This window comes from Rhincodon typus, chromosome 5 (assembly GCF_021869965.1).
Source record: "Rhincodon typus isolate 14 chromosome 5, sRhiTyp1.1, whole genome shotgun sequence".
In the NCBI taxonomy this organism is placed as follows: domain Eukaryota; kingdom Metazoa; phylum Chordata; class Chondrichthyes; order Orectolobiformes; family Rhincodontidae; genus Rhincodon; species Rhincodon typus.
The window spans coordinates 14021752-14043218 of NC_063336.1; the positions used below are offsets into that span (position 1 = coordinate 14021752).

Here is a 21467-nt window from a genome sequence, read left to right on the forward strand (position 1 = left end):
GGGGGGGGGGGGGGGGGGGGGGGGGGGGGTGCGCTATCCCAGTGGACTGGAAGGTGATGCCGCCAGATACACAAATTCGAACTGACTCAATCTGATACTTGTGACCTTTTTATTCCAGTAAAAGACTCTGAAAAACACTCGGGAATTGGAAAATTGAATGAAGCCCTCAGAAACCCTTTAATTAAAAAAAAACGTATCTTAAATTTCTGTGGCGACGAGGTATGTTTAGTGGGAAAGAAAGCGTCTTGGTGGTTTCCAGCTTGTATGTATGTCTAGAGACCCTTTCCCCTCGCTTGTGGGCGCGATATCTATCAGAACCGCGCAAAGGTGTAAGCTTCTGCCGTGGACACACGATTTCCTGTCTCCTCTTTCCCTCGGTCTTTCTGGACGTGGGTCCGGCAACGCTAACAAGACAGGGAGGAGCCAGCGACAGCGACAATGGACAGGGACGGGCGGTGGGGTCTTTGACTTTTGCGGTGAGGGGAGGGGAAAGGTAAAATATTTGGAGAGGGGAAGTAGGCGGTGCAAGCCAGCTAAATCATTATTGGCAGGAACACGCCCTTGGGGCTTTATTCTCAGAGAGAGGGGGTAGGTGTGTGAGTGTCTGGAGGGGCGATTGAATCTCTGTCCAACAACACGAAAAGGGAATCCCTCCATACAGACGTCACGTTAACCGAGGAAACACACACCTCGCATCATTTGACGCAAATATCCATTTTTAGGCAACGCGCTACGTCAATGGACGCTACCACCAGCCAAATCTTACTCATAGAGAGAGAGGGAGAGAGAGAGATACAGACCTCACACAAGATCCTTAATGTCACAACTGCTGGTTTACAAATAAGTTCCTTTAAACAAAAAAAAACAATTCTATGGACAGACATGTGAAAACAAAAGGTCAACGTGGAAATAAAGCTTCGAGATGCAGTGGGGAGGGGAGGCTGTGAATTGCTGAATGTCACAGGGAGGGTGGCAGTGTGCAAGAAGCTAGCTCTGGGCTCCCTCCCTCCCAGAGAGTCTGAGAGCGGGCTGGGCGGAACCAAGCAGTTTTGACGTGAATCCTGAGCCGCGGGAGTGCTGGAAATAAAAAGAGCAGAGTTTAATACCAGAACACTGACTCATCAACGCTCGGGCGAGGAGTAAGCAGCAAACCCGGAGACTAATAGAGTGAGGGGAGGGAGGATTGGTGAGGAGAGGAGGTGGGGCGGTGCAAAGGCGAAAAAAAAATTAGTCACTGCGGGGAAAAAAAAGCGATCAGACCCGCTAAAGGGGGGCCGAGAAGTGTGCGAAAAGAAAAAAAAATTGTGACATTTTTTATAAAATATTAATTAAAGTTTCAACTTAGAAAGAGAAGGGTTGGTGTGGAGAGCGAATCCAGGAAGTTTTATGGATTTTTTTTTCTGTTGCAGAGAGGAAGACTTGTTTTAACGCGTGGTGAATGACAGTAGCGTGGAAAAACTGAGGAAAAAAGTTTTTCTTTTTTTAAAGAAAAAGCGGACTTGCAAATTTTTTGTTTGTTTTGTTTATTTTTGGAATTTTATTTCGAGACGTTTGGTTGAAATATTATCGGAGTGACTCTACCTGGGAGAGACTTGACGGTCGGTCCAAGCTTTAAAAAGAAGTGGGAGAGGAGGAAAAGAAACCCCCGTCTTCCTGTGTTCCCGGGGGGGTGGGGGGGGGGGGGGGACCATGTACCAGGAGTATCCAGTGAATTACGATTCATCGTCCCGCAGCAGCTTGTCTCCAGCTCACCAGGACAGTGTGTTCAGCAGCTCGGGCAGCAGTGGCAATTTCAACAGCGCTTCTCAGGTAAGGGCTGGGCTGATTCTTCACGCATACACACTTGTACCCTCCAAAAATCCATTCTGCGTACGAATTTTGGGGTTTTTTTCCCCCACAAAGTTTGCCACTACACTCAGGTTTAATTATTTTGTATTTTTTCACACTATGTTGGAGTTTCCATAACCTGTCGCTGGCCATACCCAGTGATGTCTGGTGTGTGTCTGTGTGAAAGAGTCCTCCTTTCGTTTCCCCCTCCCCTCGCTTGCCCCGGACTCATGGCTTGTGTGTTGCTTCCTGCTCCCAGCCGGCAGTTGTCTGTCAGAGCTGGCGCTCTGTGTTTACCGCACTGTACAGTGGCGAGGCTTGTTAAAGTGCCTGGCGCTAGTGTGATTCACCAGGTTGTTGGAGCGGAGCGGCGTCAGATGGTCTCCTTTCGCCCGCTGTGTGTGTCTGCAGGTCATGTTTGACGTGAAGAAGTGACACTTTTGACATTAATGAGTTGCTTCAGTCAGGGGCTAACGCGGGAAGGAATTTTTCACTTTCTCTCTTTATTTAGTAAATTACAACGCCACGAATCTTACCCCATTCCCTCTCGTCCCCCCCTCTCTCTCTCTGCTCCAACAGTAGCCCCCCCTCCCCAACCCTGTTATTCTTGCTGTTCAGATTTCGTGTCAAACTTGACAAAGGGCAGGGAATGGAATTCAGACGCTATCAGTATTTCCAATATTACACATCCTCGACTTGTCTGAAAACCAGCATTTGGTTTTAACCGGGCTAACCCAAAGTTGGTCCAAATGTCGTTAATAGGAAACAACTTGTGAAGGAAACACCTTTCCAAATATCGGAATGTCTGCCTTCCCATTTAAAAAAAAACTCAAGTCTCTAGTTTAAAAGGACTGTAATTAGATTTGAGGGAAAAGACCATTTCTTTCCCCGATCAGGGAATTCTTCTAAGAATTCTAGGGCGCTGTCATTGTAACTACAGCCTTGATTTCTGGCCGCCCTTATTTGTTTTATGCAATCTTTCACACACGCTGTTCCTGGCTCTAAGGTTGATGAAGAAATGATGAAGAAATTGCGCAAGTCAAGAATTGGCTGGAGTTACAAAATCGGTTTCGTAACTGTGTGTGTGCGTGTTTTCAAAAGAAAAGTCTCCGGACTTTTCTGCTGCAGCGCAGCGGCGGAAATCGTTACCCAGCCTCGGTGCCAACACGGTAAAGTGTAGCGAAGGGGCTTTCACATGTTATCTTTACCTCGCTCCCCCTGCCCTCCCCTTCCCTTCCCTTCCTACGATCCACGAGCCAAAATAAGATTTTTATTTCCCCCCCCCGAAATCTCAATTTCCAAATCCTTTCCGGGTAGCGCTTGGCAGCATTCCTCCTGCTTCTCAGATATGTCCCCGTTCTTAACTGGAATTCCTGTTAATATTTGGTACGGACTGCCTTCATTTGCGGGGTTGGTGCGGTGGAGAGGCGGTTGGGGAGGGGGGGTGCAGTCAGCCCCACCCATACTAGCCGTTCCTGGGCCTCCCAACTTTGCATCCTGCTCCCTGGACTGAGCTCTGTCAGTTGTGTGTTTAAGATGTTGACTTACTGTAAATATAGAGCTACACAGGCAACTCTCTGACCACACCCCACAGCTCCCTCTCCCTCTCCCACCTCCTTCCTTTTTTTCCTACACAGTGGGTGTTTTGTTGGCTCTCACAGCTTGTGGTTTGAAACCATACCGGATTAGAAAATTTCTAGCTTTTATAGCATTTTTTACACATGGAAAATTTCTTGTACCCCTGTGATACATAGTGTACAATCTGTGCATGCTTTATGTCTCCATCTCTCTGGGCTCCAATAGGCGCTATCAGGGGGTCCTTGTGGTCAAGGCTAGCTAGGATTTCTTTCTTTTAAAGTTACATTTTCTTCCAGAATCTCTAACTTTCTGTCTGGATGTTTTGGCCCCACGACCTTGCAGTAACAGATATTGAGCTCACGCCTAAAGAATAATTGATAGGCTTCTATAATACTTGCCAGTTTTCCTCCTTCCAAAGCCATCACAGGAGACCAGGAGGTTGTTCAGCCTATCAGGGTCTGCCCTATCCCCATAGACTAGTGAATGTTTTAAGATGCTTACCCTACTTGCTTTTGAAAGCCACAGTTAAATCTGCCTCCACCACACTCTCAGGCAATGCATTCCAGATCCTAACCACTCGCTGCATTTTTTTTTAAAACCAAAAATATTTTCATATTTCCTTCAGTTCTTTTGCCAAACTCCTTAAATCAGCACCCTGTGTCCACAGAAGGGAAAAGGAACAGTAGAATTTTTATAGTGCAGAACCATCAGCCATCTTGAAATGCTTCAATTAATCTGTCAATTAATCTGCATTGAGGATATTGTTTTGAGGGAGAAATATTGGCCAGGGCACCAGAGAAAACTGCACTATTCTATTGAAATAGTGTCCTGAGATCTGAGAGGGCTGCTTGGCTTAAAGTTTCATCCTAAAGTCAGGCTGGCCTGCCACCAATTGTCAACTCCCAAAGTGGGTGGATCAGGGAATGGGATTAAGGTTTAAATGCTAATAACCATAATCTCTGCATCACAAAATGTTTGAGGGGATGGGTCTGTAATGAGGGAAAGAAGCACTCTGGAGGAATGGGGAGGGATCGCCAGCAGCATAGGTGGTTGGTGGAAGGATTTGGCTTTTCAATGAGACATATCCAGATTCCATTTGGGAATGTCAAGCGCACTCACACAACAAAGTGTATTATGTTATAAATGTGGGCATTTTCCCCTTGCAGAAATATTTGCATCATCTATAACTACGGGTGAGGTGCCTGATGACTGGATGGTGACTAAGACACCGGAGAAACGGGGAACTGACTTTGGTTGTGGGTAAATTGTTGGAGGTGATTTTAAAGATAAGATTAATGGATATGTAGTGGGGCAAAAATTGATTAGGGATAGTCAGCATGATTTTGTGAGAAGAAAATCATGTCTCACAAACTTGATTGAGCTTTTTGAGGAAGTTACCAAAAAGATTGATGATACCAGAACAGTAGATGTTGTTTACTTGGACTTTAGTAAAGCCTTTGGCAAGGTTCCGCATGGTAGACTAATTAGTAAAGTTAGGTCACATGGGATTCAGGGTGAGCTTGCCAATTGGATACATAATTGGCTTAACAGCAGGAGATAGAGGGTAATGGTGGAGGGTTGCTTTTCAAGCTGGAGGCCTGTGACCAGGGATCGGTTCTGGGTCCTCTTTTGTTTGTCATTTATGCAAATGATTTGGATGAGAATATAGAAGACATGGTCAGTAAGTTTGCAGACGACACCAAAATTGGTGGCATTGTAGACAGTAAAGAAGGTTTTCTGAGATTACAAAGGGATCTTGATCAAATAGGTCAATGGGCTGAAAAATGGCAGATTGAGTTCAATCTGGATAAATGCGAGGCATTGCATTTTGGTACAACGAACAAGGGTAGGGCTTATACAGTGAATGGTAGGACTTTGGGTAGTGTTGTAGAACAGAGGGACCAAGGTGTTTGGGTGCATAATTCTTCGAAGTTTGCTTCACATATAGGCAGGATGGTTAAAAGGCATTTGGCATGCTTGCCTTCATTGCTCAGTTCTTTTGAGTATAGGAGTTGGCACGTTATGTTGAGGATGTACAGGACATTGGAGAGGCCTCTTCTGGAATACTGTGTCCAGTTCTGGTTGCCCAGTTATAGGAAGGATATTATCAAGCTGGAGAGGGTTCAGAAGAGATTTACCAGCATATTGCCGGGTATGGAAGGTTTGTGTTATAAGGAAAGGCTGGATAGGCTGGGACTTTTTTCACTGGAGCATTGGAGGTTGAGAGGTGACCTGATAGAAGTTTATAAAATAATGAGGGGTATTGATAGAGTTCATGGTAGTTGTCTTTTCCCTAAGACTAGGGGGCACATTTTTAAGGTGAGAGAAGAGAGACTTTTTAAGACATTAGAGGCAAATTGTTTTACATGGAGGGCTGTTTGTGTGTGGAATGAACTTCCTGAGGAAGTGGTGGATGCGGGTAGAATTACAACACTTAAAAAAAATTTGGATGGATATATGAATAAGAAAGGTTTGGAGGGATATGGGCCAGGAGCAGACAGGTGGAACTAGGTTAGTTTGGGATTATGGTCAGCATGGACTGGTTGGACCGAAGGGTCTGTTTCCATGCTGTATGACTCTGTGACTCTATCTGGTAACCCTAATTGTCAGGTATTGTTAGAATTTCATGGGATGTGATTGCCAAGATCAAGACCAGCCTTTATTGCCCTGCTGTGACTGACCATCTGAGATGTACTTCTGATAATGATTTAAAGGCAGGATTGTGTTATAGCTTGTTCCTTAGTTGCAACCATTAACAGACTAATTAATTTATGCTTTTTTTTTGCAACTATATTCTGGTCTTTTTGCACATTGAGCCTTGGGACTGTACTTCTCTTTGAGTTGCACAAATAAGGAATGCAAGCTATAGCTACTAGCTCCATGCCAAATAAACCAATATAATAAGGCTCTCACCCCAAGATGCCTCAGCAATTCTCTTTAGGTTATGCAAGTTGAAGCACAGTACTAAAGATATATATGGTCAAATCAGTCCTGGCAAATTATATTACATAATATTGACTGCCATACCTTTATATACCATAGACACATGTCTGTGTGTGCGTACAAGTGATGCATATTTAATACTGATTTTGCTGCAACTCAGTTTCTTGACATTGAAATATTGTTGGGCTCTTGTGTGCAGTTTGTTTATAGGCATTTTTCAATGAATAGATCAACTACAATGTCTACAAAAAATATTAACCTGTTCCAGTTTTATCAGCCCATGAAAATAATGAAATATGTTCCATATCCCTAGTGATCCTGTGTTTATAGTTCAGTGAGATGATGGCCACAACAAACCACAGAAAGGCAGGAACTAGCCATTAACTTTAGTTTCCTGGTGTGTGCCTTATATGCATTGCCATAGATAAGCTCCATCATTTTCTTTGAAAGACAACATCCATGATGGTAACGATACCTCCCATACTCTGGTCACATTCACTTCATAACCAATGTCTGCTTTGAGTAATAGGTGCCTCGATCTTTTTCAAAAGAAAGGTTCATAGTCTGAAAGTTAAATTAAACCTTCTCTTCTATTTCGCAAGAACAATATTTCTTTCAGAAATAATCCTGACTCGGACATATATCATTATTCTTTCATCATTGCCATTGCAAATCGCTGTCTAACTGAGGAAGTTTAATCAGCACAAAGCTTCAGTGGTTATAGGAGGTGGACCACCAACTGGAGATAGGCAACAAATGTGGGATTGCTTGTGTCTATAGAAATATTTGACAAGAGAAGGATTGAGGGTGAAGGAGTTTGAGATATGATGATGTATAATATGAATGCCAGTCTCTTGCCAATTAATCAAAGTTCCGATTCCTAGTGTGAGGAGGTCACTTCAGATCCACTGTACATAGCAGTTACATGAAATCTACTTGACTGAGGTATACCAGAGCAGCAGAATGCAATTCTTTCATCCTTTCACACAGCCCCAGTTAAAACTGGGACTATTTCTTCATTGGACCTCTAGTAGAATCCTATTCCTCCATTACAGCCACCAAGATAACTCTTAAAAGCACGTTGGTTGTAAATTTCAAAATAGCTTCTCCACTTGGCCTTTCTTGAGTCAATACAATCCAGCAGCTGGCTGCTTCTTTCCACAGAATGATAAAACCGATGGAAAGTTCCAGAAGAGTTGAAATTTGAACATGTGATTTGTGTAACATGAATTTCAATTCCATCTTGGCAGTTCACAACTTTGGAATTTAAAAAAAAAGTCACAATAAAAAATACTGGATAAAAAGAAGCTGTTGGATCATAACAAAACTAATGTCCTTTAGGGAAGGAAATCTGCTGTCCTTGCTCTGTTTTTTTTCTCTGTCTGACTAAAGTCTGATATAGGCCAATGTACTTGACTTTTGGTGAAGTCACTAATGTGACTGCTGAGTTGTACTTGGGACGGTTAACAGCTATTGATCAACACTCACATTTAGGTTTGGATATGAAGAATAGCACTTGGATCAGATCTGTCTGTTCTACAGTCTGAGGGTCCACAGGCCCTGGAAACTCCAGCCGATTGGGAATTATTTTATGCTCACTGGTTTGTCCCCTTTTGAACTTTGTAGACCTGGTTATTTGCAAAGGCTTGCTGCCTCATTGGTGGATGGAACCAAAATCAGAATCTCAAGATGTGCTAACATCAGCAGTTATTCCCGTCAATCTGTAGACGTGGAGTCTCTGTCAAGACCAGCAATCATTGCACATTCCTAATTGGCCTTATACAGTCGAGTACCTCTTCAAAGAATATCTAAGACCCGGAATCACTTAACAAAAACAAAGTTGCTGGAAAAGCTCAGCAGGTCTGGCAGCATCTGTGAAGGAAAAAACAAGAGATAACGTTTCGGGTCCGGTGACCCTTCCTCAGAACCGGAATCACTTAAGTCAGACTGGGCAAAATAATGTTTGTCATGAAAATTATTAAAGCATTTATGTTTTTCCAATCAACTATCAGCTTCTTCGTTTTGTTTTAAAACCGGTTCCAGTTTCTTATTTCGTTATATTTTAAACTGCGTTAAAATCTTCTACCTGCCACACTGAGATTTGAACTCATGTCTTCCCTGGATTTTTATCACAGCCCTCCTAGAGTTCTGGACGAATATCAGCATCAGTATGTTAAAGTTTTAGATGTCTACAAATCAATGATAAGGAGGGATGGGGGGTGCGGAGAAAACTGAGAACAAGGTATGATTTCTGGCATTACAAGTTTGAGTGTAAATTGCTATGGGACTTCCTAAAGTTCTGAAAGTCGCAATATAAATGCAATTTATTTTTAACTTGAGCAGGTGTTGGCCTCAGTGGTTACGATGATGGTGCTTACAGTTAGACTTTTCAAAGCAGCACTGATAGCTTTAGAAACTAGAAATGGTTGCCTCTATCTGCAAAAAAAATCCCATGACACTTGCAAGACGTTTATGAATGAAATATTGATTTTAACATCGTGGGATTGCAGCACAAGCACTTATTGGCTTTGTTCCTTTTCCTTTGCAACTTCTTTTACTTAGAAATACCGATCCGACATGCCAGGATCCAGCAGTGCCTTTGTCCCGACAATCACAGCCATTACCACCAGCCAGGACTTGCAGTGGATGGTACAGCCCACAGTTATAACCTCAATGTCTAGCCCTTACTCCCGGACACACCCTTACAGTCTGTCGGCAGCCAGCATCTCGTCTCCTTCCTCCACTACTTTACACCGACCTGGGGTTATCAAAACCATCGGAGCAACAGGACGAAGGAAAAGAGATGAACAGGTGAGAGATTGCAACTGCGTGTGTCTTCTGAGATTTTTTTTATAAATAAAGAATCCTCAGCCCCTTTCACTTCGCCATCTGAAGTCTGCTCAATTTCCTGTTCTTCGTAGACTTAATAATCATTTTGTTCCCTTTGATCTCAATCCTCAAAATTTTCATATGAATCACCTTGTGATAAATCTTGGGTGGGAAACATAGAATTCTCTCTGGTTTACCATCCTGGCCATTATCTAAGGGAGATGGTGACTGATCATAGCCATCATTGTCTTGGTAAATAATGTACAACAGACCCAACCAGAGAATGAGGAAACTCCCAGTGGTGGACAGCTGTGAGAACATTAGCTGCAAAAGTCCTTTGATCTCCCTCCTTCCACTGGTCTTTCAGAAAATATTTCAACTTGAAGGACATTAGTAAAAATAACACCTTCACTTCCAAACGTTCCTGACAAATTATTACAAGGAGCTTTTGGCAACCTCCATCCTTAAGACTCTTGTTACCCAGCTCACACCTTTTGCATTAAGCTCCTCTGAAAAGTTCACTTTTGTGCAGAATTAAGAATTTTTTTGTTCTACTATTATGTATCAAGATGGTGATGGGAGTGGGGAATTGGGTGTGGCACCTGAAGTACATTGAGAGGGCAGACTGGAGCCACGTGTCATCTTGCAGGTTGAAGAATCTCCACTTCCACCACAAAGTGTGTCCTGTGACAGCTCTTTAACTGGGTGCAATTTCTTTAGTCCACCCTTCTTGCTCTTTCCCGTTATACAATTCTTTATTTATCTAATTCCCTTTAAATTTATGTTCCGGTCTCTGCCTGTTCCATATTCCAACAATCATCTACTTGAGGGGGGGATAAAAAGAAATGCCTTTCTTGTTCACCTTCCTTCTGATGAAATTTCTCCCTTTTTTTAACAAAAAAGAATCTATTTCTCTGCCCCCTCCATTTTTAATGGGTGTTGCATTGCTGGCAATGTCAGGTTTTATTGCCATCTCCTATTGTCCTGGAGAAAGACACTCATTAGCAACACCCTCACCTTAGAATCAATAAAGAAAGGAAACCTGCATCTGGTCTTGGCTTGTTAGTGACAAATTTTTCACAATTTATCTTGTCAAAACCTGTTGTCACTTTGAAATGCTTCATTTGATGCCTTCTCCATTATCTCTGTTCCTGTCAAGAAAGCCTACCTCCACCAATTCCCCATCAATTTCAACCATTTTCTACATAACCTCTGGCATCTGTCTTAAATCCTCATCTCTGGCTTAACTATTTTTCTATATATGGGATGCTCAGAGCTGCGTATAATTTCCATCTTGCCACATGCACAAATTCAACATTACTTCCCTGCTTTTATAATCCGAGTACCTATGTTGACGTGAATAATGCTATTTTACTTTCTTAAATTCGGCTTGCAAATACATACATGTTTAGTAAAGGAAGGCCATAATATATGGGTGTACAATTAAACGGAACCACAGGTAGTTCGATGCATGTCCCATTGGAATCAGCACGGGACAGGTTTCTGTAATTGAGTCACATCACTTGCATTACATTTTGTTATGAATTGTAATTTGACCTGTTGTAAGGGACTAGCACAGCCAGTGTACATTATAATAAATTTTATAGGGAGTATCATACTTTGTATATCTTCCTAGCTATCCACCAAAAACGCATTATTAAACTGTAAACACTTGTTGTTGTTTAAGAACCTTGGGGCATTTTAATACACTGAAATTGCTTTCTGAATCTGTAATTGAATCTAGGATATATACATAATATATATTTTTGACATAGCAGTTTGCCACTGAAGATGCTTAAAGCCAAGAGAATAAATCATAATAACAGAAAGTGCAGATTCTGTGCAAAATTTTTAATATTTAAATAATGCCCACTTTGTGCATTATATCGAATAAGATACACTGCACGTTGTAGAGAGTAACGTAGATTGTCTATGCTGTTATATTAAAAGGAACATCATAGACTGTGTGAATCACTGCCTCTGAGCATGAGTGAATAACAGCCAGTAAACATTAAAGACAGTTACACAATGTGTTTGCCATTTTGATGTGCTTACGGAATGTTATAGTACATAACAATCTCGGTACATATTATAGATAATTGCACACTTTGGGTGTTAATCATACAGTGCCTTTCTGCTGTAAATCACAGCAAAAAGAACACAGCCTGTTGATTGCGACAGAATAGCACAGTGTAATTGAGAAGTAGCAATAAAGTTGGTGCTGTGTTTAGGGTGAAGGCATGTAGGAGGGTTGAGTTAAGTAGTTTAAAACTTTGAGCTCCTGAAAGAGACTAAATTGGAAGTGTGAGCCAGGGGATTAACAGGAGGCAAAAGTACTTGTCTGTGTCTCTGGCTGGTTGTGTATGTGCTAAGGCCCATTCCTAACCAGGTGGGCAGATTGCTACATTGAGGTGCCCATCATGCCCAGTCATTTGAGGTTTGCCTGGCATGAGACACTGCTCATGTAACACCCATGACAATGTGACTGACAGGAATGAAAGAGATTTATCTGGCATTGCCTCACAGTTGCGTTGAAAGAAAAAGCTCGACCTTTCACACCCTCTGGAGAGTGTTTCACAGCCAATTAGTCACATTTTTGAAGTTTGGTTATTTTTCAGTTGGCAAAAATGATTCACGGAGGAAGTTTCTTACTAATATAGGCCTGGGATTGGTAGTGTTGGAGAAATTAAACGATATGATACTTTAAAAAAAAGGAAACCACAATAATTTTATTTTGCCACCCTGAGGGAGAAATCTTTCAATGATTGAACCTTGTAGAATTTTATGAAATGTTCTAATGGGTGTTTCTTGGGATTGTAAGTGTTTTTTTTTCTGATTGTGAAGTCTTGAAGAACTGAGAGCTGTGGGTCATGATATTTTGACCTTTGCATGTCATGAGGCACTCAGTAGTAACTAGGCGATGGCATGCCTAGGTTTTTAAACGCTCAAGTTATAGGATGCAGGAAGAGATTGAAGAAGATTAGGAGTTTTGTGGTTTCAGGAAGGAATGAAAAGTAGGCGACTGGTTAAACAAAAACAAATGTGTGTTTGTTTGTTTTTCAGTTTTGCAGCTTGTTGCAAAAAATGGTTCATTCTGGAGTCCATCTGTTATATCTTCTGCTAAGTCACAAGATGAATAATTCTAGTGGGATCTTTCTAACAATTCTGCATTCCTATTTCCCGTTCTAATCACACAATCCTCTGCTACTTAAACTATCTGATCATTATTGCCTGTTTGAACATTTGTTGCGTTGATGGTCTATCTCTTTTGTAAAGAAGTGGTACCTGGAATCACCCCAAAATCCCCTCTTTATTTGGCTCAAATGTTGCCTATTGACCCACTCTCTCACAAATATATTTTTGCCATCATCCACTAATGGGCAGTTTCAGGTGTGATGCCTGATTTTTTTTTATATATAGAATCCCTACAGTGTGGAAACAGGCCCTTCAGCCCAACAAGTCCACACTGACCCTCAGAGTATCCCACCCAGACCCATCCCCCTATAACCCACCTAATCTACACATCCCTGAACACTACAGGCAATTTTTTCAGCATGGCCAATCCACTTAACCTGCACATCTTTGGACTGTGGGAGGAAACCCATGCTGACACAGGGAGAATGTGCAAACTCCACACACAGTTGCCCATGGCTGGAATCGAGCCTGGGTCCCTGGTGCTATGAGGCAGCAGTGCTAACCTCTGATCCACCGTGCCACCCAACTTATTTGGCAGTCAGCTCAACTGGTATTAAAGCAAAGTGAATAGTTATCCTGAACCTGCTTGTTTCTGTCTGAGTGCCCATATTGACAAGAAGGGTGACCTTATCATCCTAATTATTGTGTAAGGCTCAGTACCACAATTCTGTTATTGTTGAGCTGAATGAGACTGATTCAGCCCTATTAAGGACAATTGACACCTACCATCAGTTTACTTCTTCCCACTTGTCTCCTGTGTTAAACTCCTTAATATGCACCGTATGATATCAATTGAAGCTCTTCTGCTGTGTTGGCCATCTCACTCTCAACTAGCACGCGTTGTATTCGAGTTGTCTAAATGGTTATAATTCACCCACGTGCTGCCAAGGAGAGAACACAAACAGTCCTCCTTGCCTTTGTCAGATTTTAAGAAAAGTCTGTGTTGTCCTACAGTGTATTGGAGCCAATTAAACACAATTCTGGTGGCCATGTAGGAAATGTATTGACTAACTTGTGCAGTGAAGACAGCTGTAACTGTGATCTTGGGTTCATGTTGTGCTACATGTGAGCCCACCACACTGTTCTGTATCCGTAAAACCTTCCTTAATGTCCTGTTTTGACGCCATCACCTTAATAAATTTTGATCCCTCTACCCTAATTAGTTTGTACAGTTTTGGATTACTTATTACTTTGGCAACACCCCTGGCGTGTGATTCTTATGCCTTCCATGTCATTCCAGTCATTTGGTTTGTCTCCAGCACCACCTTATTTTAAAATTTTTGTAATTATCTCTCTGCCTCATTTAATTGGATTACAGGTAATTCCTTTGCTTATTATTCAGCTGTTGACACTTTATTCACACCATCTGACACTTTGGATCACCTGCAGAGACTTATTATTCAACACTGCACTCATATCATTTGTACGATCTTTTGATCTCTCTGCCCTTGATCTCTCTGCCTATTAATTCTGTGTCTGTGTGCTTCCCTTTCACTTCACCAGATGAAGGGGCTAAGCTCTGAAAGCTTGTGATTCCAAATAAACCTGTTGGATTATAACCTGGTGTTGTGTGACTTCTGACTTCGTTCACCTCAGTCCAAAACCGACACCTCCACATTTGTATTCTTTTTTGGTTTCAATGTTGACAGGACACACAGGGGCTACCTCTGCTGTTCTTTCAAATAGTGAGCCTTGGGGTCATTTATGTCCACCGTAGAGGTCCGGCAGGGCTTACCACATTAGAGCGTTAGGGACAGAACACAACCAAGGAAGCAACCCTCTGTCCCTCATTTTAAATCCAACTCATCTTGTTCGATCGACAGCAGGCAGTGGAGGCGCTGAAAGTCAAGTCCCTGTCCTGCTCAAACATAGCCCAGAGCTGGCCCCCTGTATTTAAACCTGCTGCATTGGTGTGGCTTCACCAGAGAACTGCACAGTCAGATAGTTAAGTTGGAGACATTTGCCTCTGTCCCCTGTTTTACATTGAGGCTGAATTCTGTGGGATAAATACAATGAGAAAAGTTGCAAGAAAAGGGGGCGTGAGAAAGTAATTGTCATTCGCTTGACTTTTTTTTTCCTTTGTTTTGTGCCGTAATTTTTAATTTCCTTTTTTTGTATAAAAAATATTGTCCTTTTTATTCCCGTCTCACCCCGTTCCCTCCCTCCCCCTCCTTCTGTTTAGATTTTCCACTGCCGCCTGCCACTGCCGTTTCTCCATTCGACACAGCAGCATGACCTGGGCCGTGGGCTTCTCGACGGCCACCGTCAGAGCTGCTCCTTGAGTGACCACAAGCTGCCATGTTACTGCAGGGTAGGTCTGCTCCTGCCACCTTCCCCTGGCCACCTGATGGGACTGCTCAGTCTTTGTGGGCTGGCCCAACTAGCGTGTCTCTTTAACACTTCTCGTCCGTCGTCGTCTTCGTTTTTTTTTGCTCCTCTCACATTTACGTCCCATTTCGATTTTCTTGATTTGGGAATTTAATGCCGGGAGGCGCTTTGTGCGGCGTTTGCTAGTGTTCCCCATTGGGAGTGTTGTAACTGTGGGTTTCGGGCTAACATATTTGTTTATTCGGCCTCGTTTTTCATCCCCCCCACCCCTCCCACCTCGCTTTTTAAGCTTGCAAGCCCCTAAATCCACAACAGGCCACTGTATCAGTCAGTGGTTGTGACTGTGCTCTCCTGGTCTGTACGTGTGGGTTTGTAGTTAGCCTTCACAGTAACTCTGGTCTCCGTAAATCCCCTTATTCGTCCCCTTGCTCACTGGTCTGGTCTCTGGCTGGCTCGCACACTGGCCCTCTGGCTCACACTAGCCCCCTGGCTTTCACAGGCAGTTCCTCTGGCTCACACTGGCCCCCTGGCTTGCACATGCAGTCCCTCTGGCTCACACACTGGTCCTCTGGCTCACACTGGCCCCCTGGTTTGCACAGGCAGTCCCTCTGGCTCACACACTGGCCCCCTGGCTTGCACATGCAGTCCCTCTGGCTCGCACACTGGTCCTCTGGCTCACGCTGGCCCCCTGGTTTGCACAGGCAGTCCCTCTGGTTCACACACTGGCCCTCTGGCTCACACTGGCCCCCTGGCTTGCACATGCAGTCCCTCTGGCTCGCACACAGGTCCCTCTGCCTTTATCCATCCCCACCTCTGGTTTCCTTACCCCCTTCCTGTTTCCACTTGGCTGTGTGAGAATCTACAGCGTTCATTTCTTTCTCTGTCAGCGTTCATATCTTTCTTTGTCTCCTGCTAATTTTTTGCTGTGGCCCCCCCATAGCTCTGCACATGCTTCCATTCCGATTATTGCCCAATTCTACCTCCCGGGGGACCCTCTTGTGACACAGTGGTACTGTCCGTGCCCCTGGACCCGGAGGCCTGGGTTCAGGTTCCATTTGCTCCAGTGGTGTACAATAACATCCCTGCACAGGCTGGTGAGGAAATAGGTTAAATTAAAGTAAAATGCACCCACCCACTGCCCTTTCAGACAGAGCATTCCAGATCACAACCACTCGCTGCATCATTTTGCGACATTATTGTCTCTGGCTCTTTTCTGTACTTTTTAAAGCTGGCTTCTCAGGCTGCTGGGAGGAATCAGTGTCTGCTTGATTTTATTCTGCTAATTCTTCCCCGTCTATCCCAGTGCAGGCATGTTAGACAATCCTGTCCTCGTTTCTGCAGTGGAAAACCCTATCCAAAACCTCACCTCTACACTGACCCCTGACTGTGCAGAAGCTCTCAATTGGATAAATCTAGAAATGCCCACACGTGTTCCCAGACCTGGCAGCTTCACTGAAACACTGACTGAGCCCAGATGTTCATATCTGTTTTCATTACCCAGTCGAAACTGTTATCTTTCTCCCTCTTCCCAAACCACATCAGATATGTGCTGTTTAAAATCTTTATATTTATTAAATTCATATGAAAATACAGAGATCAATGGCCATCACTAAACCAACTGTGCTTCTTGTGCTGTGATCGTGATTTGCACCACCAGGCTATTTGAATGTGTGTGTTTTTTGTGTGTGTGTGTGTATGTACACGTGTGTATTTGTATGGTGTATATGTGCTTATGTGTGGCGCGTGTGTGTATGTGTAGTCAGTCAAATCCTACAATTCATGTCAGTATCTGTGGGCTGAGGTACGGAAAATAAAAGGTGTCTGTTCTGGTGATGCCTCCTGGGAAACATGTGCATGTGTGTTGAGTCACAGCCGAATCATCATTTTGTTTTACATAAACACCATAAAGTCCTTTTTCTGGCCATCCTGCATGGAACCCCAGCACTTATTTGGGAGCTGTTGTCATCCCGGAACCTGATTCCAGTCTGAGGCAGCGTTTACAGGGCGAGTGGGGTAGAGATGGAGGCTGCAAATGGCAAAGGGTTTGTTCCCACATTAACCACTTATTGGAATCACAGTCCCAGATCAGCCTTAAAGAGTGACATTGATGAGTGACTGTACATTTCTACATGGAGCTCATTTCTTCACATCGACATCAGCTGGTATTCTGTCATGTTTAACAGCTGAATTGTGCTCTGGTACTCCCTTCTCTGAGTGTTAACGCAGTGGTCTGCCGCTCTCTTTGTAACTGCAGACAGGTTATGAATCAAGAGTGTGCCCATTATTGAATCAGTTTCAGTGGAATTTGTCCGATGATTGTAGGTTGGATCTGTGCAAAGGCTTCAATGTCACACCAGGTCTCGAGAGTGTGGGACTTTCCAGTGCAATTCTGAGAGAGAACTAACTTGTCATGTCAGAGATAGTAGGAACTGCAGATGCTGGAGAATCCGAGACAACAAGGTGCAGGGCTGGATGAACACACCTATCCTCTCCTCTATCCCTCTTCTATCCGCCTCCCACTCTCTCCCTATTTATTTCAAAACTCCCTTCCCCTCCCCCTTTCCTGATGAAGGATCTAGGCCCGAAACGTCAACTTGTCAGAGATGTAGGTGAAATGGGCTTGAAAAGAGTTCTTTTAGCCAAAAGTGACCTGAGTGCAGAAAGCTACATAAATGCAGGAACCTTGAATGTGAGTGAACACTGGTTGACATCTTTAGTGGGCCTGTTTTTCCTTCATTCATTCATGAGATGAGGGTGTTTCTGGCTAGGTCAGCATTTATTGCCCAAAGGGCAGTTCAGAGTCAACCACATTGATGTGGGTCTGAAGTCACATGTAGGCCAGACCAGGTAAGGATAGCAGTTTCCTTCTCTGAAGAGCATTAGTGAACCAGATGGGTTTTTGTGACAATCAACAACAGATTCACGGTCATCATTAGATTCCTAATTAGACTCCAGACATTTATTGAATTCAAACTTCACCTTCCGTGTGATTCGAACCCAGGCCCCTGGCACATGATCTGAGTTTCCTGGATTAACAGTTCAGCGATAATACCACTAGGCCGTTGCCTTCCCATCTGTTGTTGGCCAATATTTGGTTAGAGCTGCCACTGGTAGGAGAACCCATCCACTGTCATGTTCACTCACTGAGCACTAATCCTGATGCTAATGCCGGTTCTTAATTCTTTGAGCAGCTCACTCCAGAGGAAGAAGAGAAGAGAAGAGTACGGCGAGAAAGAAACAAGTTGGCGGCTGCAAAATGTCGGAACAGGCGCCGTGAGCTTACAGAGAGACTTCAAGACGTAAGTGCAATGGGATATAACTGTCAAACCTCAGTCTGTTAAACCCAGAGAACACCCACAATTGTCCTGAATCTCCAGGAACAAGAGTGGAAGATTCCACAGATGATAAACTAAGTTGTCTTTCTTATTTTTGGTCCATTTACTTTCAATGTGTTTGTTAATTATTTTATAAACAATTCTGTGTTGAAGAGGGGCTGCTTGCTGATGGTCAAGGTCCATCCAATTGGGTGTCTTGAGCTTTGTAACTTGCCAATTGATGCAAAGAGCCTGTGTAGTCAGGGTGGAGGGGTCAGGCTCCAATTGCTGGGAGTGTGAGGGGAGAGAAGTGGGAGCTCGAGGGGAACCTCCTGAAATACAGTCTCGCCCTGCCACTGAAATCAGCGTGCTAACTGCAACTGCTCAATCTGTTAATCCATCATTAGGTGAGAGCGAGGTGACAGACTGCACCTCCTGTGAACCAAGGCGGTTCCATTCAATGGATAATCTGCAGCACAGGCAGAGGCTGTTTATTTCAACACATACTTACATTCCCCAATGCAGTTGCATGGGTACTGTGTACAGTCATGTGTTGTTTGGCTGGTACTGATGTGGTTTGGAGTACACTGATTCAGGCATACAAATGTAGTTTGGGATACATTGAACCAGGTGAAGAGATGTGGTTTGGGATATACTCCAGGGGTACAGGCAGCTCGGGGTGTACTGAACCGCAGGTACAGGCGGCTGGGGTGTACTGATCTAGTTGTACTTTGCCAGTCCACCTTCTACTCTCTGCTCTGCATTAGCCAGATGGTCATCCCACTTTAAGGTTGAAATATTGTAAAGGCCTAATGGTCAGAATCTCCGCACTCCGCCAGGATGATTGAGACCAGAATATGTTTGAGCTCACTAGCGTATTGATGCCACAAAAGCTTTTATGTCTTCTAAAGCAACATGTAGGATCTTGCAAAGAAAACATCTGTGCCAGAAGCGGGTCAACCTGCAAAGAACAACATCGAGAGAAACAGATCCATGCATTGTTTAGCGCAAGCAAGCAGAAACTTGCTGGTTGTGAGACAAGCCTTTCTCACGTCCTTGCCTGTATGTTATCGTTTCTTAAGGCCCCTCACTCTTTTTTTTCCCAAAGATCCTAAGACTGTATACTGTGAAAACGTTGTTATCGCCATTCCCACCACATTAACAATTGGCAATATGCCTCTTGGAAAATTCAATAAATACCCCAAAGCCAGAATATTGTCTTCCTGCCTCATTTTTTATGTAGTATTTGTCATTTTAAAGCTAATCTCAAATGCATTGGAGTCTGCAGGTTCTCCCCCCTCTTCCCAGTCCACCTCAAATCCAAGGGTGGAGTGGAGCTGGGTTGGAGGGATGAATGGGACAAGGGCGTGGGTAAATGAAGGAAAACTAGATTGATATAGGTGACAAATCTTTCTCCCAAGCTGCTGCTTAGGCCACATGACACTCTGGTTCCCTTGGCTGCTCCCAGCCAGTCTTACTTCTGCTGGGATCCTCAATTGAGCCCCTCTGACACAAGTGTAGACTTTCAGCCCATGAAAGCCAACCTATTTGTGAGTCTTTATTTATTTAAGACTTTAGTTTTGTTCTTTAAAGACGGAGGCGTGGCAGGGTACCTTGGGCTGGTGGAGTCCATGTTGTGTTATACCTTGGAACTGCAGGACTGTGCTGGATAACAGTGCTGGGGAGGCGATGGCCTAGTGGTATTATTGCTGGCTGGACTGTTAATCCAGAGACCCAGGTAATGTTCTGGGGACCCAGGTTCGAATCCTGCCATGGCAAATGGTGGAATTTGAATTCGATAAAAATCTGGAATTAAGAGCTTGATGATGATGACGACCACAAAACCGTTATCAATTGTCAGGAAAACCCATCTGGTTTGCCAATGTCCTTTAGGGGAAGGAAGCTGCTATCCTTACCTGGTCTTGCCTACAGTAATGTGGTAGTTTCCTAACTGGCCTCTGCGCAATAAATGCTGGCCTAGCCAGAGACGCCCTCATCCCATGAGTGAATTAAAAAAAAACACAGGTTTGTGGGCAGAGTCAGTGAGAATGAGTCACGGGGAAAGATGATGTGGAATGTATAGGAGGCTCCTAATTGTAGTTCACTCTCCGATCTACATCACTGGTGCAACGGGTGATTCATCTCAACTGTGCAGCTGGAATTCAGCCCTCAATATCACGAATGGCTCATGTGGGGCACAGAAAGAAAATGCTTTATGAAGCCCAGGTTTGACAGCTCAGGGAACAGGTAGGCATTTCTGGGGCTGCTCCAGGATATGTCACTTCCGTGGTGCCAGAGTCACAGTGTCACTGACATGGCCCACGTTGTACCAATGGCAGCAGTAGGGGCGAAGGCAAACTTTAGTGAACTGAGAGGGAGAGCAGCAACCTAAAGGTCATTATCTCCAAGTGAGCATAGAATATGAGGATTAAGTAGATGATGGGGAGTGTAGCAGCAAGGTGAGCTAGGAGCAACTGCCCTTGATATCAAGGCAGCATTTAACAGAGAATGGCATCCATGAGCTCTAACTTGAGATATTAGGAATCAAGAGGAAATCTCTCCACTGCTTGGAGTTGGAGCACAGAGGAAGGTGGCTTTGGTCATGGGAAGTCCGTCAACTCAGTCCCGGGACATTGCAGAAAAAATTATTACAAAGTTCCTCAGGATTACTGTCCTAGACCCAATGATCTTCAGTTTCTTTGCCAATGACCTTCCTGCCTCCTTAAACTTAGTGGGAAAGCAAGGCCTGGGAAACATCTAGCGTGGGACGATCAGTGGCAATTAGGATGGTGCCAGACAATGACCATCTCCAATAAAACAGAATCTGACCATCATCCTATGACATTTGATGGTACTCCATTGCTGAATCCTCTGCTGCCAATATTATGGGGGTTACCATTAGCCAGAAACTGAACTGGACAAACCATCTTTAATATTGCGGCCACAAGAGCAGATCAAAGGCTAGGAATTCTGCAGCCAGTCACTCACACTCTGTTTTCCCAAAGCCCATCCACCATCTACATTGCAGGAGTGTGATGGAATGCTCCCCACTTGCCTGGATGAGTGCAGCTCCAACATCACTCCAGAAAACAACATCCAGGAAAAAGCAGCCTGTGTCATTAACACAACTTCCATTGGTTTCAACATTTACACCCTTTACCACCGCACAGCGGCAGCAGTCTGTACCACCTACAAGACGAACTGCAGCAACTTACCCAGGCCCTTTTGAAAGCACCCTTCAAACTCACAACCTCTACCAACTAGAAAGGGCAGGGGAAGCCCATCACTTTAAGCCAAACTACACTGACTTGGAATGACATTGCATTTCTTCATTGTTACGGGCTTGCACGGCTGCATGATGGTTCAGTGGTTAGTACTGCTGCCTTACACAGGGACCTGGGTTCGATCCCAGCACTGGGTGACTGTCTGTGTGCAGTTTGCACATTCTCCCCA

At 44.0% G+C, this 21467-nt stretch overlaps 1 protein-coding gene across 6 annotated transcripts in view; it reads left to right on the plus strand.

Moving 5' to 3' along the window:
* Positions 1 to 831: 831 nt before the first annotated feature.
* Positions 832 to 21467, plus strand: part of fosl2 (FOS like 2, AP-1 transcription factor subunit) — a 28423-nt gene continuing 7787 nt past the window's right edge. Inside the window, exons 1-5 of one of the 6 annotated variants that reach the window (XM_048596782.1) lie at positions 1664 to 1809; positions 8911 to 9159; positions 14555 to 14683; positions 17892 to 17999; positions 18926 to 19224. In XM_048596782.1, coding sequence (XP_048452739.1) covers positions 1690 to 1809; positions 8911 to 9159; positions 14555 to 14683; positions 17892 to 17999; positions 18926 to 19129 — 810 coding nt within the window. In that variant the 5' untranslated portion in view covers positions 1664 to 1689 and the 3' untranslated portion in view covers positions 19130 to 19224. Of the gene's footprint in view, positions 1187 to 1409; positions 1810 to 8910; positions 9160 to 14554; positions 14684 to 17891; positions 18000 to 18925; positions 19225 to 21467 lie in introns of those variants that run through there. The other 5 variants (XM_048596779.1, XM_048596778.1, XM_048596780.1 and 2 more) reach the window with 5 other exon arrangements.